This window comes from Zeus faber (genome assembly GCF_960531495.2).
Source record: "Zeus faber genome assembly, chromosome: 5".
In the NCBI taxonomy this organism is placed as follows: Eukaryota; Metazoa; Chordata; class Actinopteri; order Zeiformes; family Zeidae; genus Zeus; species Zeus faber.
In genome coordinates, this window is record NC_137192.1 from 31668494 (window position 1) to 31683332 (window position 14839).

Below are 14839 nucleotides of genomic sequence, written 5' to 3' on the forward strand. Positions count from 1 at the left end.
ATAAATCAAAACGTTTTGCAAAAAGATTCGTTTCATTACAACACTTAAAATGAGAATTTTCTCTTTGTGAGGCATCTTATCTTTTTCCTCAGTTCTGGCTAACCTTTAAGATAAATAATCTTTGGCCTTTGGGAACTCTGTCTCGTCGTTTAAAGATTGCCCCCGTTGTTCAAAAAAACGGGATATTCTTCTGTCAATGGATGCTTTTAAAAATCAATCTTGCTCTTTCATTATCAAAACGTAGTGGAACCAGGAGTTTTGTACTTCACAGTATAACAACTAAATAAGGACATAAGTCAAACAATCCAACAGCTTTGGCAGTAAACGATAGTAATCGATATTGCAACAGAAATGATACAGTGCTTGAGTGTGGCTAAAGGGGGTGGTGCCAGGTTGCATGGTATGGTAATTTGGGAGCCAAGTCTCTCTTAAAGAGAGCCAGAATCCCTTCCCCAGGTTCCTCTAGAAGCCGTGTGAGGGTTCAGGACCGGAGGGAGGAACAGTGTTTGAGGAACAGGACCAACACAACCGACCGAACAATGAGGACGATAACACTGCTGGCCCTGGTTTTGGTTTGTACATCTGCAACGGTGGCAAGTGAGTACATCTCAATTCATCGATTAGTTAAATTTAATTTGATATGGTGGCTCTGGTTTGCTAATCCCCCCCCCCCCCAAGACTTTCTTTGCTCATTTTCTTTTTTGACTCAGTTTCGTAGCAATACTATGAATTCGCCTTCAACATGTGGTTACCACCTTCCACTGAATGAGAAGAAGACCTGTCTAATATTATCAAGGGGGATTTTTTTTTAGAAATACATTTACTGTGACTTGGCTGTTAAACTCCACTTCTCTGCATTTCAGTGTTCTGTTTAAATCCAATCAGAAATACATTTGATCACCGTGACGTCACTGACTCATGTAAATGAGCCGTGCTCTCTCTGTTTCAAAGTTGCGTTTAAATCTCATCAGGGATCGGTACTGCTTTCTTTGGGACCATTGTCCTCGAATCAGTGAACTGCGGACGAGTTTAACTTGGATTTTATGCCGATTTCACGCCCGCTCAACACTTGAGATGACCCACGTAATCAATTCATATTTAACGACACAGCACTGTATTTAAAAACAACAAACTATAAAAAAGAATAAGGAAAGAAAGAATGAACTTTAACACTTGACTGTACAGTGATATATTTGAGGTTATCTCCCCCTATGTGTGTTTTTGTCTTTGTTGTGTTACGCCGTGTGTGCGATTCTCAAAGGAGAATGTCAAAGTAAATTCCCCCCCCAAAAAAAACAAATTTTCTCTCACACACACACACACACACACACACACACACACACACACACACACACACACACACACACACACACACACACACACACACACACACACATCATGAGTTCCAGGCTGCCCCGGTGTCTGAGCTCCCTCATTCCAGCGCTTTGGGATTACGACGCTGCCGCTCAGCTGATGGTCACATGAAAGGGATTGAGGGGGATTGAGGAGGTCGTGTGACTCCCGGTGCCTCGAACCCCCCAACCCTCCGCCGCTGCCGCGCCTCTGCAGGTCCTGGCCTCCCCGCCGCCTACAGCCCCGCTCCTAATCCCCCATGCTTGTCCAATATAAGCTCACGCGTGTTGTCCCTAAATGCGTCGTTTTGGGGGCACAAAATAAACCAGGCGTTAAGGTAGGAATATCATATAAAGGAGAGAGAGAGAAAACTTAAAACGTGCGGCGGAGAGTATCCGCAGGCAAAGCAAAGCGGCCGCGACCGGATTTCACTCGAGGTCCGACTCGAGGCTTTTGATGTTTTTGGACGTTTTCTTCCCAAGGGGAACTTAACCGCGACACGTTTTCTCCCGTCTATTTTAGGGCCTAAATCTCAGTTCACACGCTACCGCTCGTGGAACTCACGGATGTATCCCGTGTGGAGGGACGGAGACTCGCGGTTCAGAGACTGCTGGTCCGGTGAGTTGTAACCTTTCAGGAAATACCACCCTTTCATCCGTTCATATTTCCGTTTAGGTTTAATGATGTCCTAAAAAAAAAAAATGTTTTTGTGTGTAATATTGTTTCCAGGCGGCGAAGTCACCTTCAACGTCAGGAACGACGCCCCGACGCTGACGGGAGCCAAAGCCACCTTCAACATCGACCTGCGTTTCCCGCCAAACCAAACGGTGCTGCCCGGCGGCCAGGTGGTCTGGGCCAGGAACTGCACCGTCGACGGTAAAGCTCTTTGGCTCTCCCCCAAGGGCGGTGGCCTCCCCCCCCACCCCACCCCGACCCCACCCCCGGACTCCGGCCGCTTCGTGTTGATCGTGATCCTTGAATTCCAGGAACCCAGTATCTAGAAGGCCAGGCCGTGTACCCGGAGCAGGACGCCGACTGGACCGGAGTCTTCCCCGACGGGTCCTCGTTTGCCGGGAGTCAGAAGAAGAAGCAGCGCTACGTCTTTGTGTGGAAGACTTGGGGTAAAGATGATTTGTTTGAAATACAGCAATTTTCTCTGTGGAAATTGTTTGGTACTAGTTATGATATCAATAATGTATGATGAAAAAAGACAATTTTTCCATAAATCAAAAGTTAGAAAATGACTTATTAGTACAACACTTTCAAAACACATCTTCATATACAGTATCAATGTAGACATTTACACAACTACAGAATATAAATAACATGTTTATTTTTAAATACGCAATTTAAATATAATTAAAAGTGATTATTCTACTTAAAAAAGCACACTGATAAATTATAAAGAATTTTTCATGAGTATTGTTCATTTTAAACTAAATATGTTAAACCGAATTCTAGTTTCCTTTGATTCTCGGAATTTACGGTCAATTATCTGTGATCTTGTTAAGATAAACTTTTAAACGTAAACTATAGTCAAGAAAGGGGAACTGTTGATGAGTTGGATTTGTCATCTCTTCTATTTCTTCTCAGGGCGCTACTGGCAGGTGGCAGACGGACCGTCCTCCTCTCTCTCCATTGGAACAGACAATGTCCCACTCGGCTCATACAACATGGAGGTCATCATCTACCACTGCCGTGGAAAGGACAAATTTATACCTCTGGGCTACGCCTCCACACAGTTCTCCATCACAGGTGATCGCATCGTTTTTTTGTTTTCTTTCAAATTATAAAAATACTTAAAATTCTCAGGCTCAATTTGACCATTATCATTTTGTTTACAATAACATCTCTTCCTCTGCTGTTTCAGACCAAGTTCCTTTCACAATATCACTAAACCAAGTCAGCGATGTGAACCAAGAGGACCAGAGCTTCATCCAAAACCGAGCCATTGCTTTTAACGTCAAGCTCCACGACCCCAGCCAGTACCTCAGTGGCTCGGATATCACCTTCAACTGGGACTTTGGTGACAACACCGGCACTCTGATCTCAAGAGACCTCTCCGTCACACACACATACCTCACACCAGGAAGCTTCAAGCCCCAGGTGGTTCTGATGGCGAGCATCCCCAATGGCTGTGCCAACCCCACTGCTGGTGAGATGTATTAGTGTATTGATTTTTATATTGTCTTCACTCAGTGGTTAATGTGCTAAAACTTCCCTCCTTGTCTTCCTAAAGTAATCCCTGTAGATGCCTCTGCTGCCCCTGCAGTGGTAGTGATGGCCTCCACCCCTGGAGCTGCCCCGGCAGCAAACCCCTCAGCACTGACCCCGGAAGGTGATGCCACTGCTCTGGATGTTCCAGCTTCTGACGCCACATTAGCGGATGAAGGAGCTGACGTCGCAACAGATACGGACACAGCTGTATTGGCAGATGATGCTGTTGTCCCTGCGGTAGAGGATCCGGCCGTCATTGATCCGGCCGCCGCCGATGCCGCCGCTGCCGATGCCGCCGCCGCCGATGCCGATGCCGCCGCCGATGCCGCCGCCGCCGATGCCGCCGCCGCACTCCCTGCAGAGGTAGACGCTGCTGCAGAGGTAGACGCTGCTGCAGAGGTAGACGCAGCTGCAGAAGCAGTAGATGTAGCCACCGTTGCACCTGTAGCTCCTGCCGTTGAAGAGACCGCCGAGGAGACCGCCGCAGCCGAGGAGGCCGCCGCAGCCGAGGAGACCGCCGCAGCCGCGGAGGCCGCCGCAGCCGCGGACACCGCCACAGCTGAGGTGGCGGCCGACGCTGAAGTAGCCCCCGCAGATGAAACCGCAGTGGCCACCGCTGCAGCTGAAGTTAACGTCCAAGTAGTCGATGCAGTTGCCTCAGCTGCCCCTGCTGTTGAGGCAGAGGAAACCCCAGTGGTTGAGGAAGCCGCAGTCCAGGTGGAGGAGGCTGAGGCTGTCACCGTTGCTCCTGCAGCAGAGGAGGCTGCGGCGCAAGAGATCGATGCAGCAGTCGCTGCCGCTACGGTTGAGACGGTAGAACCTGTGGATAATGTCGTCGTCCCTGCTGCCACCGAAGGCGCCGAGGTGGTGGAGACGGCCGCAGCTGAGGCTGATGCCGAGGCTGAAGTAGTGGAAGCAGTGAATGAGATTGCCGCCACAGGTGAGCTATTCATAAGAAGAACCGCTGCATGTGTCGAATATATCAAGTTCGGTTTCTGTTCAACATTTTGAATCGAAATTGATTTTGACTCTTTTTTTTTTTGATTTGTCAAGTACAACCTGCCGCCGATGAGGACGCTGTTCCAGTCGAAGCTGAAGCGGAGGCGGCGGTGGAAATCGACACAGATGCACCGCAGGTCGCGCTGGTTCTGGCCAAAAGACAAGCCCCAGAGCTGGCGGCCGGCTGCATGGTCTACCGCTACGGTTCCCTTGCCACCTCCGTTGACATTATCGGTAAGTTGAACTGCTCGAATAAGTTGTACTTCAGTGTAGTTCATACAAATGGCCAATGAAGGCATTTATTAATGAAGACGCGTGCTTTTAAATCCCTCAAAATGCCGGCGCAGAGGGTATCGAGAGCGTGGAGATCGTGCAGGTTGCCAATGTGGTGTCTCTCACTACCGAGCTGCAACAGAACGCTGTGGACCTCACTGTCTCCTGCCAAGGAAGGTAGGTTGTTGGTGCTGAGCCACGGTGCACTACAACATATGTTTGAGGGGTTATCTCGAAAAAAATTCACTTATTTTTTCTCATGAAACACATCAGTCCCAGTCATAATATTGCCGTTTCTTTAAATGCTGAAATCCGAGCAGAGCTTGCAGGGAAGATGCTGACGTAGATAAGCACTTTTAGAGGCGCTCTACGTCACAAAAGTTATGGGGAAAAGTGAGGGGGAGAAACGGCGATCCAGTGACTGGGCGGGGTCTGTGAAACCACACCCACTTCCAGATTCAGACACGCCCCCTCCCCGCCCCCACTCCTGGCCTCTTGGCGTTTTTATAAATTGGCCAGGGGTCTAAATGACTCTTTAATACTCTTTTGAGTGCATACAGATAAAATGAAATTCATTCCATAATTAACTCTTTAGTAATTCTTTGATTCCTTTGGTTTTGTTAAGATTTGTGCGGCTTCGGGATATTCGTAGGCTCGCGCTGTAGTTCTGCTCCTCGTCTCTCATCACTCCGCGGTGTGCTTCCTTCAGCCTGCCCAGCGAGGTCTGCACCGTCATCTCGGATGCAGACTGCATCACGCCGGTGGAAACCGTGTGCGGCGCGGCCGCTCCGTCGCCAGACTGCCAGCTGGTCCTCCGCCAGTTCTTCAACGACTCGGGCGTTTTCTGCATCAACGTCTCCCTGGCCAACGACGTCAGTCTCGCCGTGGCGAGCGCCAGAGTCAGCGTGACAGTCGGTAAGTGAAAGAGACTCCCCCCCCCCCCCCCCCCCCCCACACACACACACACACACACACACACACACACACACACACTCCCCCTCACAAGGTTTTTCACCTGTGTATTGACTTGTCATTGCAGGATCCACAGCTTCCCCAGCCGGCACCGCAGCGTCCGTCCTGGGTGTGATGGTCCTTGCCTGCGTCGTCGGGACGATTGGTTTGATGTACAGGTAAGAAGAAGACACAATGATGGATGAAAGGATGACATTTGCCTATTCTGTTTCCATTTTATTACCAGGCGAGTTCGGTCGAATTCAACTTAAAGCAACTGAGTGCATATAAACTGATTTTATATTATAATTCAATACGAATTCGATATATATTACATTCACCACAAATGTTTATAGTGAAAGTCATTCACAACAAAATAAGTTTATATGTCCTCACTAAACCCACCATATTGTTTCTATTTTCTGCTTTAATTTGAACCCAAAATGAATACATATATTTTTGGGATTATATACAACCCCAGTCAAAACAACTCATTCCAACTATGTGATTTTCTAGAGTAAATCTTTGCAAGAATTCAGGTTTCTGTGGTAACAACAAGCGCTACGTAGAGTAGTCACTAAAAGTGTTTTAGCATTCTTCTTCTTCTTCTTCTTCTTCAAAAAAAAAACATGTTTAATTTATTTTGGCTGGTTCTATGGTTTGAAGTCGCGGTCTCTCTAATGTATTTTGTCGGCGGCCTGGTATTTCCCCTACAGGCGGTTCAAGCAGTACCAGCCCCTCAGGGAGGAACACGGCACCCACGGCAGCTCGGCGATAACAGCCGTGCCCCTGCTGCTCTGGAACCTGCTGAGCCGGCAGTCGCCAGGAGAGAGCCGACCACTGCTTCAGGGAAGGGTTGTGTAGGTTTTACCATCAGCTCGTACTGCTTGTCATGCTGACTTCCCCTCTGGGGATTAATAAAGTGTTATCTTATACTGTCCGATTTGTTTAATTGCCAAGTGTGTTCAATTTCCTACAAATGGACGTCTACTACTAAGATTTAGAAAACACCATCAACTATAAAGCTTACAATTCAAACAAGTAAGTTATGCAGAGGTGGAATTAAACATATTTATGTATATATATATATATATATATATATATATATATATATATATATATATATATATATATATAATTATTATTTATTTATTCTTTTTTTTTTTTTTTTTTTTCAAGGAACTCACTTGAGTATTGAATAAATAAATGCCTCAAATTTTAATTTTTGGGGAAATTTGTGTATATTTTTTAACCAAAGTAAGTATGTTATATTTAATGGTACTAATTGTTTATAGATAACATAATAACTTATTTTGAGCATATGACAAGGTAAGACCTTTAAAAATCAACCCTAAACCAATGGGAGGCTTTTTGCTTTCCATTACTATTCCAATGTAATTTGAAATACTAACACCTCAGCACTTTTTCATGTTTACCACCTACAGTAAATCAATAAAACAAACCCTTCCTAATCATGTCTGTTTTCATATCCTGTTCAATTGTAATACGGTGAATTTCACCAGAGCTTGTAATTTTACACAGTCTCAACAGTGGTTTTGGTTAAGTGTAATAGAGTCGCACAGAACTGAGGCTTCTTGTGAGTGGGTTAGTCACTAAATGGACGCTTCGCTTCCTTACCCCGGCACAAAGTTGAATATCTATGGTTTCGCCCTTTTTCTTGGAACGATTTGAATAGATTGCCACCAATATTATTACATTGGAGTATTACATTAGACAAATCTTATGTGCAAATATGTCGAGGTATTGCTGATTTTAAAACAACATACTGTGGCTACATCTATAATTCATACAGTCAAATCCTGAAACTCTACGTGGATCTATAATTCTGGGGGAAGGAGAGACGGGAAGGGGTGTGGTTATCACCACACTGCTGTCCGGCCTGTATGTGAGCCTACACCTAGATGGGATTAAAGAAAGCAACGTACCACAACCACCTCTTTGAGCCTGAGAAGATTTATCTTACCAGCGTCTTTCAAATCTGCCTATATGTTGTAAATTAATCTCAGTGATTGCGCTTGTGGCGTGTAACACACACATCACATGGCACACTGCAGTGCAGAGCAGGACTGACGTCACTGCAGCAAAAACCTCCTCTATTAAGATCTCAAAGACCGAACAAATGGTATTTAGGAATATTTACAAAGAATTTACTGTGTGTATGTCTCGGAGGTTAATCTCTCCTTCTCTCTCTCTCTCTCTCTCTCTCTCTCTATCTGTCTTTGTTTCTCTCTCCAAACATCAATTGGGACGTGTATCTCAACTGTAGTCGGAAGAATGAACTGTAAAACACAAAGACGGTTTTTCCGTAATGTCTGCGTAGTCATGCTCCAAGAAATGAGAGCTGAATTTCCATGACATTCGAAACCTTGTTTCCTCACCGGGGTTTTATTTCTCGACAAACAAAAAAGAGCGGCTGGTGTGCTCTCATGCAGCAGACACAGGCAGAAAGAGAGAGAGAGAGAGAGAGAGAGCTATGGGCGATAAGGCAGAGCAATTAGATTATAGATCTGAGGCTCATAGAGGACATTTATTATGGAGAAAGCCGGACGTGGGCAGCAGCTTTCCCCAGACCAGTAGCCACGCAGACGGAGGAAAGTGTGTGTGTGTGTGTGTGTGTGTGTGTGTGTGTGTGTGTGTGTGTGTGTGTGTGTGTGTGTGTGTGTGTGTGTGTGTGTGTGTGCCTGCGTGCGTGTGCGTGTGTGGAGGTCTTTGCTAGAATGTCACCGTGGGGTTTTGAATGCCCCCAAAGTAATCCAAGGAGTGTTTTTTAATAAAATAAAGTTCCGTTAGAGGGAAAGGCCTCCCAGTGTTTCGTCGGGACAGGCAAAATGGCATGCTCTTCATTTGAGTGATTCCTTTTAATTTTCTTTGTGTGGATGTATAAAATAGATTTCGCCAAACATACGGAGCACTCTTCGACTGGCGGTAAAAACCGCCACATACACGTTGACAAGACATATTCCGTGATATTTGAACACCACAATATTACAGCTGCGGCATACAATGCATTGATGGAAACAATGACGATGACTTCGCTGAATGGATTACAGACTTGTACCAAACTATACCATAATGTCTGATGTTGTTGTATGACGCTTTCGTCATTAGAGTTTTCAGTCGCAACTTGATATTATTAGGCCGTTTGCTCAACACGTTAATTGGAAATATGCAAGACAAGGTAATGACTGAACCCTTACCACCTCAATCTTCATTTCTAAGTCTCAAGTCAAACAGAAGACATAAAAGAAAAATGATTAAATCAAACACATTCTGTCCTCAAACGTCCATCCGCCCGTTAGAGTGACAGAACATGTTGAGAGACGTTGGCAGACGGAACAACTGCCTCGTCACGGCTCTGCTATGGCCTCTCAGGACATCAATAGAGCGCTGCATTACTGCGCGGGGGGGGGGGACGGAGAAAGGAAGAAGGAAGGAAGGACGACAGAAAAAATGTCTTAAAGAATAATGTGAAGCTGTGACCACGTCATTTTCATATACATGTCAGTGAAGAGATAAACACGGCAAAGGTCTTTGGCAACGGGTTATAATGGACAAGACTTGAGCGAACTCAGAAAGACCAAGAAAATATTTGTGGCGTCTGCACGGGGGTCGAGCGAGGCGGGGGTTGGGTGTGGCGCTGTGGCGATAATGGCGAGGTCTGGAGACATTGAAACAATGCTGTAGGAGACAAGCAGGTCCTCTGGCAACGTGCTGAGGAGAGAGGGATGGAGATACAGAGAGAGAGCGAGAGAGAGCGAGAGAGAGAGAGAAAGAGAGAGAGAGAGAGCAGTGAGTCCACAAGATGCAGGGTGTGTCCCTCACTCAAGGACAGGGAGGGGCCTAATCTTGTATGCTGAAGAGTGATGGAGAAAGGAATGGTTCTAGGATGGGGAGGGTGGTTGTGGGGTGGGGGGGGGGGGGGGGGGCGTGAGGCAGATGGGATGTCCAGCTCGTGTGTATAAAACCTGAGAGCTTCTCGGTCGGACGCCCTGTTGCTTCACGCCCGACTCCGAGCCCTCAGCCCTCCACTCCGCCATCCTCTCTGACCACCATGAGCCATTCTTCGGTGCGCAACTCCACCTCCTACCGCCGCACTTTTGGAAGCCCGAGTTCCATCTCCATGTCCCACTATTCTCCCGCTTCCTCCCGCATGCCTCAGTCCGGGGTGCACTACATGCGATCCATGTCCCCGGCGCTCGCCTCGCAGCGCTCCACCAGCTACCAGCGCACCCGGTCCAGCCCCCAGCCCCCTCGCCTCTCCTACGACAAGGTGGACTTCACTCTGGCCGAGGCCATCAACCAGGAGTTCCTGACCACCCGCAGCAACGAGAAGGCGGAGTTGCAGGAGCTCAACGACCGCTTTGCCAGCTTCATCGAGAAGGTGCGCTACCTGGAGCAGCAGAACAGCGCCCTGCAGCAGGAGCTCAGCCAGTTCAAGGGCCAGCAGCATGGGCAGCCCAGCCGTGCCACCGACCTCTTCCAGGAGGAGCTGAGAGAGATGAGGCACCAACTGGATGCGATGGGCAAGGAGAGGGACCAGTACCAGATGGAGAGGGACAACCTGACCGAAGACCTAGGCCTGCTCAAGCAGAGGTCGGTTGCAGCTTGTTCCAGACAGTAAACACAGTTGTAAGGCCAATAGGGTCACTACATGTTTAATTAACTTGTAATTAATGAATTTGGCTAGATGGGTAGATAGATAGATAGATAGATAGATAGATAGATAGATAGATAGATAGATAGATACATAGATAGATAGATAGATAGATAGATAGATAGATAGATAGATAGATAGATAGATAGAGAGATAGATAGATAGATAGATAGATGGATAGATAGATAGATAGATAGATAGATAGATAGATAGATAGATAGATAGATAGATAGATAGATAGATAGATAGATAGATAGATAGATAGATAGATTGATTGATTGATTGATTGGTAGGGTGTGGCATGTGGGACGGACGGACATACCGCATGATCCGTTTATTAATTCAGTGTATTTTGCTGTGCCTGCGTGTGTGTGACTTTTAAATGTGGGCCGTCTAATTAAATCTTGATGTTTAAGGTTAGGGTATTTTCGTACAGCATTTCAGACAGTAATTGGATCAAAAATGTATTATACAGCATATACAGTATATCTATATAGATATATACATCTGTGTGTGTGTGTGTGTGTGTGTGTGTGTGTGTGTGTGTGTGTGTGTGTGTGTGTGTGTGTGTGTGTGTGTGTGTGTGTGTGTGTGTGCGTGCGTGCGTGATTTTTTTCAAGACCACGTTTTAGAAACTCAGAGAATTGTTTCACTGTCCTGCAACGGAGGTTTTAGGAGAAAGGAGGAAGGAGGAAGGAGGCGCTAGAGCCAAGGTGGGGTCCTCTCGGTCTAAGTGGGGGCGGGGGGGGGGCTGGACAAAGGAGAAGAAAGCGGAAACGAGAGTGAAAGAGAGACGGGACACCAGGCGGCAGGGAAAAAATTGCTTCTGGAAAAATCAATGTGTCCGAAACGACTCCATTAGGTTGGTGTTCAGTATCACCCACCCTCCCACCCACCCCCGTCTCCGACGGGACAGTGCCAGAGCCCCCATTAGGGAGAGAGGACCCCTGTAACACGGCATGAATTAAAGATGAGGAGCGGGCCTCGCTGCACGATGTCATCCCACTAATCCACTTTATGTCCCCATGCATCATGACTCCTGTCTGAGAGGGAAGAGTAAAAACCAGACGTCTTTGTAGCCTGTTGTCGGCCTGCATGCCGAGCTTTAATAGCCCGGGCGATTTATTTCAGGATGACTCACATAAATACACTGTACTGCCATGACTTAGTGATGATGTGATCATTTAAAATATTTAACCTCTTGTGGTATTAAATTAAAAATATATGAATATATTCTATGAACCTTCGACAAAGGACATACTACAGTATGCGTATGCTGCTGTGTGCATTCTAACAGGAATCAGAGATTTCTTTAAAGAGCACTGTAGACGGTGGATTTAAATCATTATTGCTCTCACGGCCTCTGTAACAGCATTAAAACGAGAGTGGCCCGAAAGCTCCTCGAAAAAAAAAAAAAAAAAAAGCGTGCGCAGGTGATCCTCCCTAACTGGCGACAAACCAAATTAGCTGAGAGCATCTGTCCATCCCAGCGGGTCCGCCGCAAAACCCCTTTGACATGACAGCGAATTAACTAATTGATCAAAGTGATTTGGTAGCTCATTGCCAGCTGACGCCCGGTTTCAGCAGAAAACCCCCCCCCAGGCGCACCATCAGGCGGCGGAGGCCGGAGGGGGTTTCTCGGACAAACACGATGCGGTCGTCCCAGACGCCTCCTCCAAGATGAGATTGCCGCTGACAACAACTCATCTTGCTCCTCTTCTTCTCTCCCTCCCTCCCTCCCTCCCCCCTGACCGCCCATCCGCCCATCGCTCACATTAAAAGGCTGGAGGAGGAAGCCCAGAAGAGGGCGGAGGCCGAAAATAACTTGGTGCTCTTCCGCAAGGTAAGGTCATTACACAAGCCATGATGAGCTGCGCCCGAATCTGTGGCTGTCACATCGCATGCGCCGGGGCTCCTTTATTAGACGACGTTTCAACAGCTGTTCCGTCCTCGCGACGCGCATCAGGTCGCAGTTGGGGCCCCCTCTGTTTCAACGCTCGTAAATGTTCTCTGATATCATGATGATCCTCGCAAGCCGAAGCGGCAGACGAGGTTTTCGGGGGGAAAACAGGTTCAGCCCGTGTTGCGTCCCTCGGGCGGGGCGACGGTGCTGAATCGGCTCGACCTCGGCGTCGGCCTGCGTACGACAGCCGCTGGGACGGTGCCGCCCGCGGTGAGTTGACGAAGGAACTAAAACCGGGCCGCTGTCCCCTGTGACACCCAGGATGTGGATGACGCCACGTTGTCCCGCTTGGAACTGGAGAGGAAGATCGAGTCTCTGATGGATGAGATTGAGTTCCTCAAGAAGTTCCACGATGAGGTAAGGAGCGGCTCTACTAGTCCGCCTACGCTTAGGAATAACTCTGCATGATATTTATAATCTGCTGCGAAGGGTTTAGGATTTTTGATGTATAATGTGATAGCCGGCCATCTTTCCCCTATGGTTCACTGGTGTTTGGTGAATGGTCTGTACAGTATATCCATCTAAAAGCAACCAACCCTCAAAAGAGCTAATTATGAATTCAAGTTTATTTTGGTCTCCGTGTCCACATGGATGCGTTCCTGTCGGCGGCATCATCAGGAGATCCAGGATGTGCAAGTGAGCGTGCAGACGCAGCAGCTTAAGATGGAGGTGGAGAGCACCGCCCGGCCGGACCTGACCGCCGCCCTGAGGGACATCAGGGCCCAGTACGAGAACATCGCCTCCAAGAACATCCAGGAGTCTGAGGAGTGGCACAAGTCCAAGGTGACAGCCCAACGCCAACTCAAACAAAAAAATTTAAAAAAGGGGGATGCATGCGAGTTGCCCGGCTGTGCCAAACGCCCGCCCGTTCTCTCCTCCCGCAGTTCACCGATTTGACCGAGTCGGCCAAGCGCAACACCGACGCCCTGAGGCAGGCCAAGCAGGAGGCCAACGAGTCCAGGAGGCAGATCCAGTCGCTCAACTGCGAGGTCGACGCTCTCAAGAATACGGTGAGGAGGCCATTGTCGAGCGGCGACCTTCTGCCATCTCTTCTGGAAAACATTGCCTAAACCTGCACTTGTGTGTGCGTGTGTCCGTGTGCATGTGCTTCCGTGCGCCTCAGAACGAGGCTCTGCTGAGGCAGATGCGGGACATGGAGGACCAATTTGGCAACGAGATCGGCAACTACCAGGACAGCGTGGCTCGGCTGGAAGAGGAAATCCGCCACCTGAAGGACGAGATGGCGCGTCACCTGCGGGAGTACCAGGACCTGCTCAACGTGAAGATGGCGCTTGACATTGAAATCGCCACTTACCGTAAACTGCTGGAGGGGGAGGAGAGCAGGTATGGGGGGGGGGTTAAAGCAACTATCTTATATTGACGGTGTGCATTGTCCTTTGTCTGATTATTATAATGACAAAATTCCGCTCGTGAATACAATTATTGTATTTTTCATTATTTCTAGCCATGGCCTTATAGTGCACACCTGAAAATGTTTGTTATATTGACTTTATTCGCTCTTGCTCTGATGGAACGCGGTCATTCTCAACAGTCACTTAACACCAAATAACAGCAAATGATTCTTCTCTTGCAGGATTACCATTCCCATGTTTAATATTGGAATGAGCAGTCACAACATGGAGAGAGGTGAGCTGTCAAACTGCTTCTGCCCGCATTAGATGTAAAGAAAAACGGTGACTTCAGTGCTCCCTTTTCCAGAACGGAAATTAGGATCTAAAAAAGAAAAAGCAATTGAAACTCATTAGCAAATATTTTGTCTGCATGAAGGCGTGTCGATTCCCACACTTTTAACAGGACTTGTTTGTTTTTTTTAATTCTTCTTTTTAAATAGACTATGAGCCGATTCCAGACAAAACAAGCAAGAAAACTGTTGTGATAAAGACCGTGGAGACTCGTGACGGAGAGGTAAAGTCGATGCCTCCGGACTGGAGACTCATTTGGTGTGAAATTGTATTTTACCGATTTTAACCATCACTGTACACAGAGGAGAGAAGGAACGGCAGCATTCTGCATGCGCGTTGTCGAGGATCTCACAGTGGATTTATTTTACTGTTCCTCCAATAGGTTGTCAAGGAGTCCAAGAGGGAGAAGGAGACCGACAAGAGTGAAGAAAATGCAAAGGACGTCTAGTTCAATGCAAAACGTTCCAGCTTCAATCGGTGCCGTCATCGATGCCATGAGAAAAAAAAAAGTCGATCCGTTGAAACGGCAAAGCAACTCATCGAAAATAGGTTCAAATCAATATAGTCTTCTTTTTGCTAGTTAGTTGTTTGTGTGATTGTCGGGCAAAATCTGTGTATACTGGTGCAGCAGGAGAAGAATCCTGGTTACGTACAGTAGGGTCACCTTGGTGCTACTCCAACAGCTCATTCTAACACCGCCTTGTG

At 47.4% G+C, this 14839-nt stretch overlaps 2 protein-coding genes across 2 annotated transcripts; both read left to right on the forward strand.

The window, feature by feature from the left end:
- The first annotated feature begins 482 nt into the window (after positions 1 to 482).
- On the forward strand, positions 483 to 6731 carry pmela (premelanosome protein a). The gene is made up of 12 exons (XM_080000331.1): positions 483 to 597; positions 1876 to 1971; positions 2083 to 2229; positions 2340 to 2474; positions 2947 to 3108; positions 3224 to 3508; positions 3593 to 4510; positions 4624 to 4803; positions 4917 to 5019; positions 5552 to 5757; positions 5882 to 5972; positions 6510 to 6731. The coding sequence occupies exons 1-12, from the start codon at positions 540 to 542 to the stop codon at positions 6655 to 6657; spliced, it is 2529 nt and encodes an 842-aa protein (XP_079856457.1). The 5' UTR covers positions 483 to 539; the 3' UTR covers positions 6658 to 6731.
- Positions 6732 to 9865: 3134 nt separating this feature from the next.
- prph (peripherin) lies at positions 9866 to 14582 on the forward strand (the record flags this gene model as incomplete). The annotated part of the gene is made up of 9 exons (XM_080001133.1): positions 9866 to 10407; positions 12251 to 12311; positions 12693 to 12788; positions 13050 to 13214; positions 13316 to 13441; positions 13555 to 13775; positions 14026 to 14078; positions 14284 to 14357; positions 14517 to 14582. The coding sequence occupies 9 exons, from the start codon at positions 9866 to 9868 to the stop codon at positions 14580 to 14582; spliced, it is 1404 nt and encodes a 467-aa protein (XP_079857259.1).
- Positions 14583 to 14839: the final 257 nt, after the last annotated feature.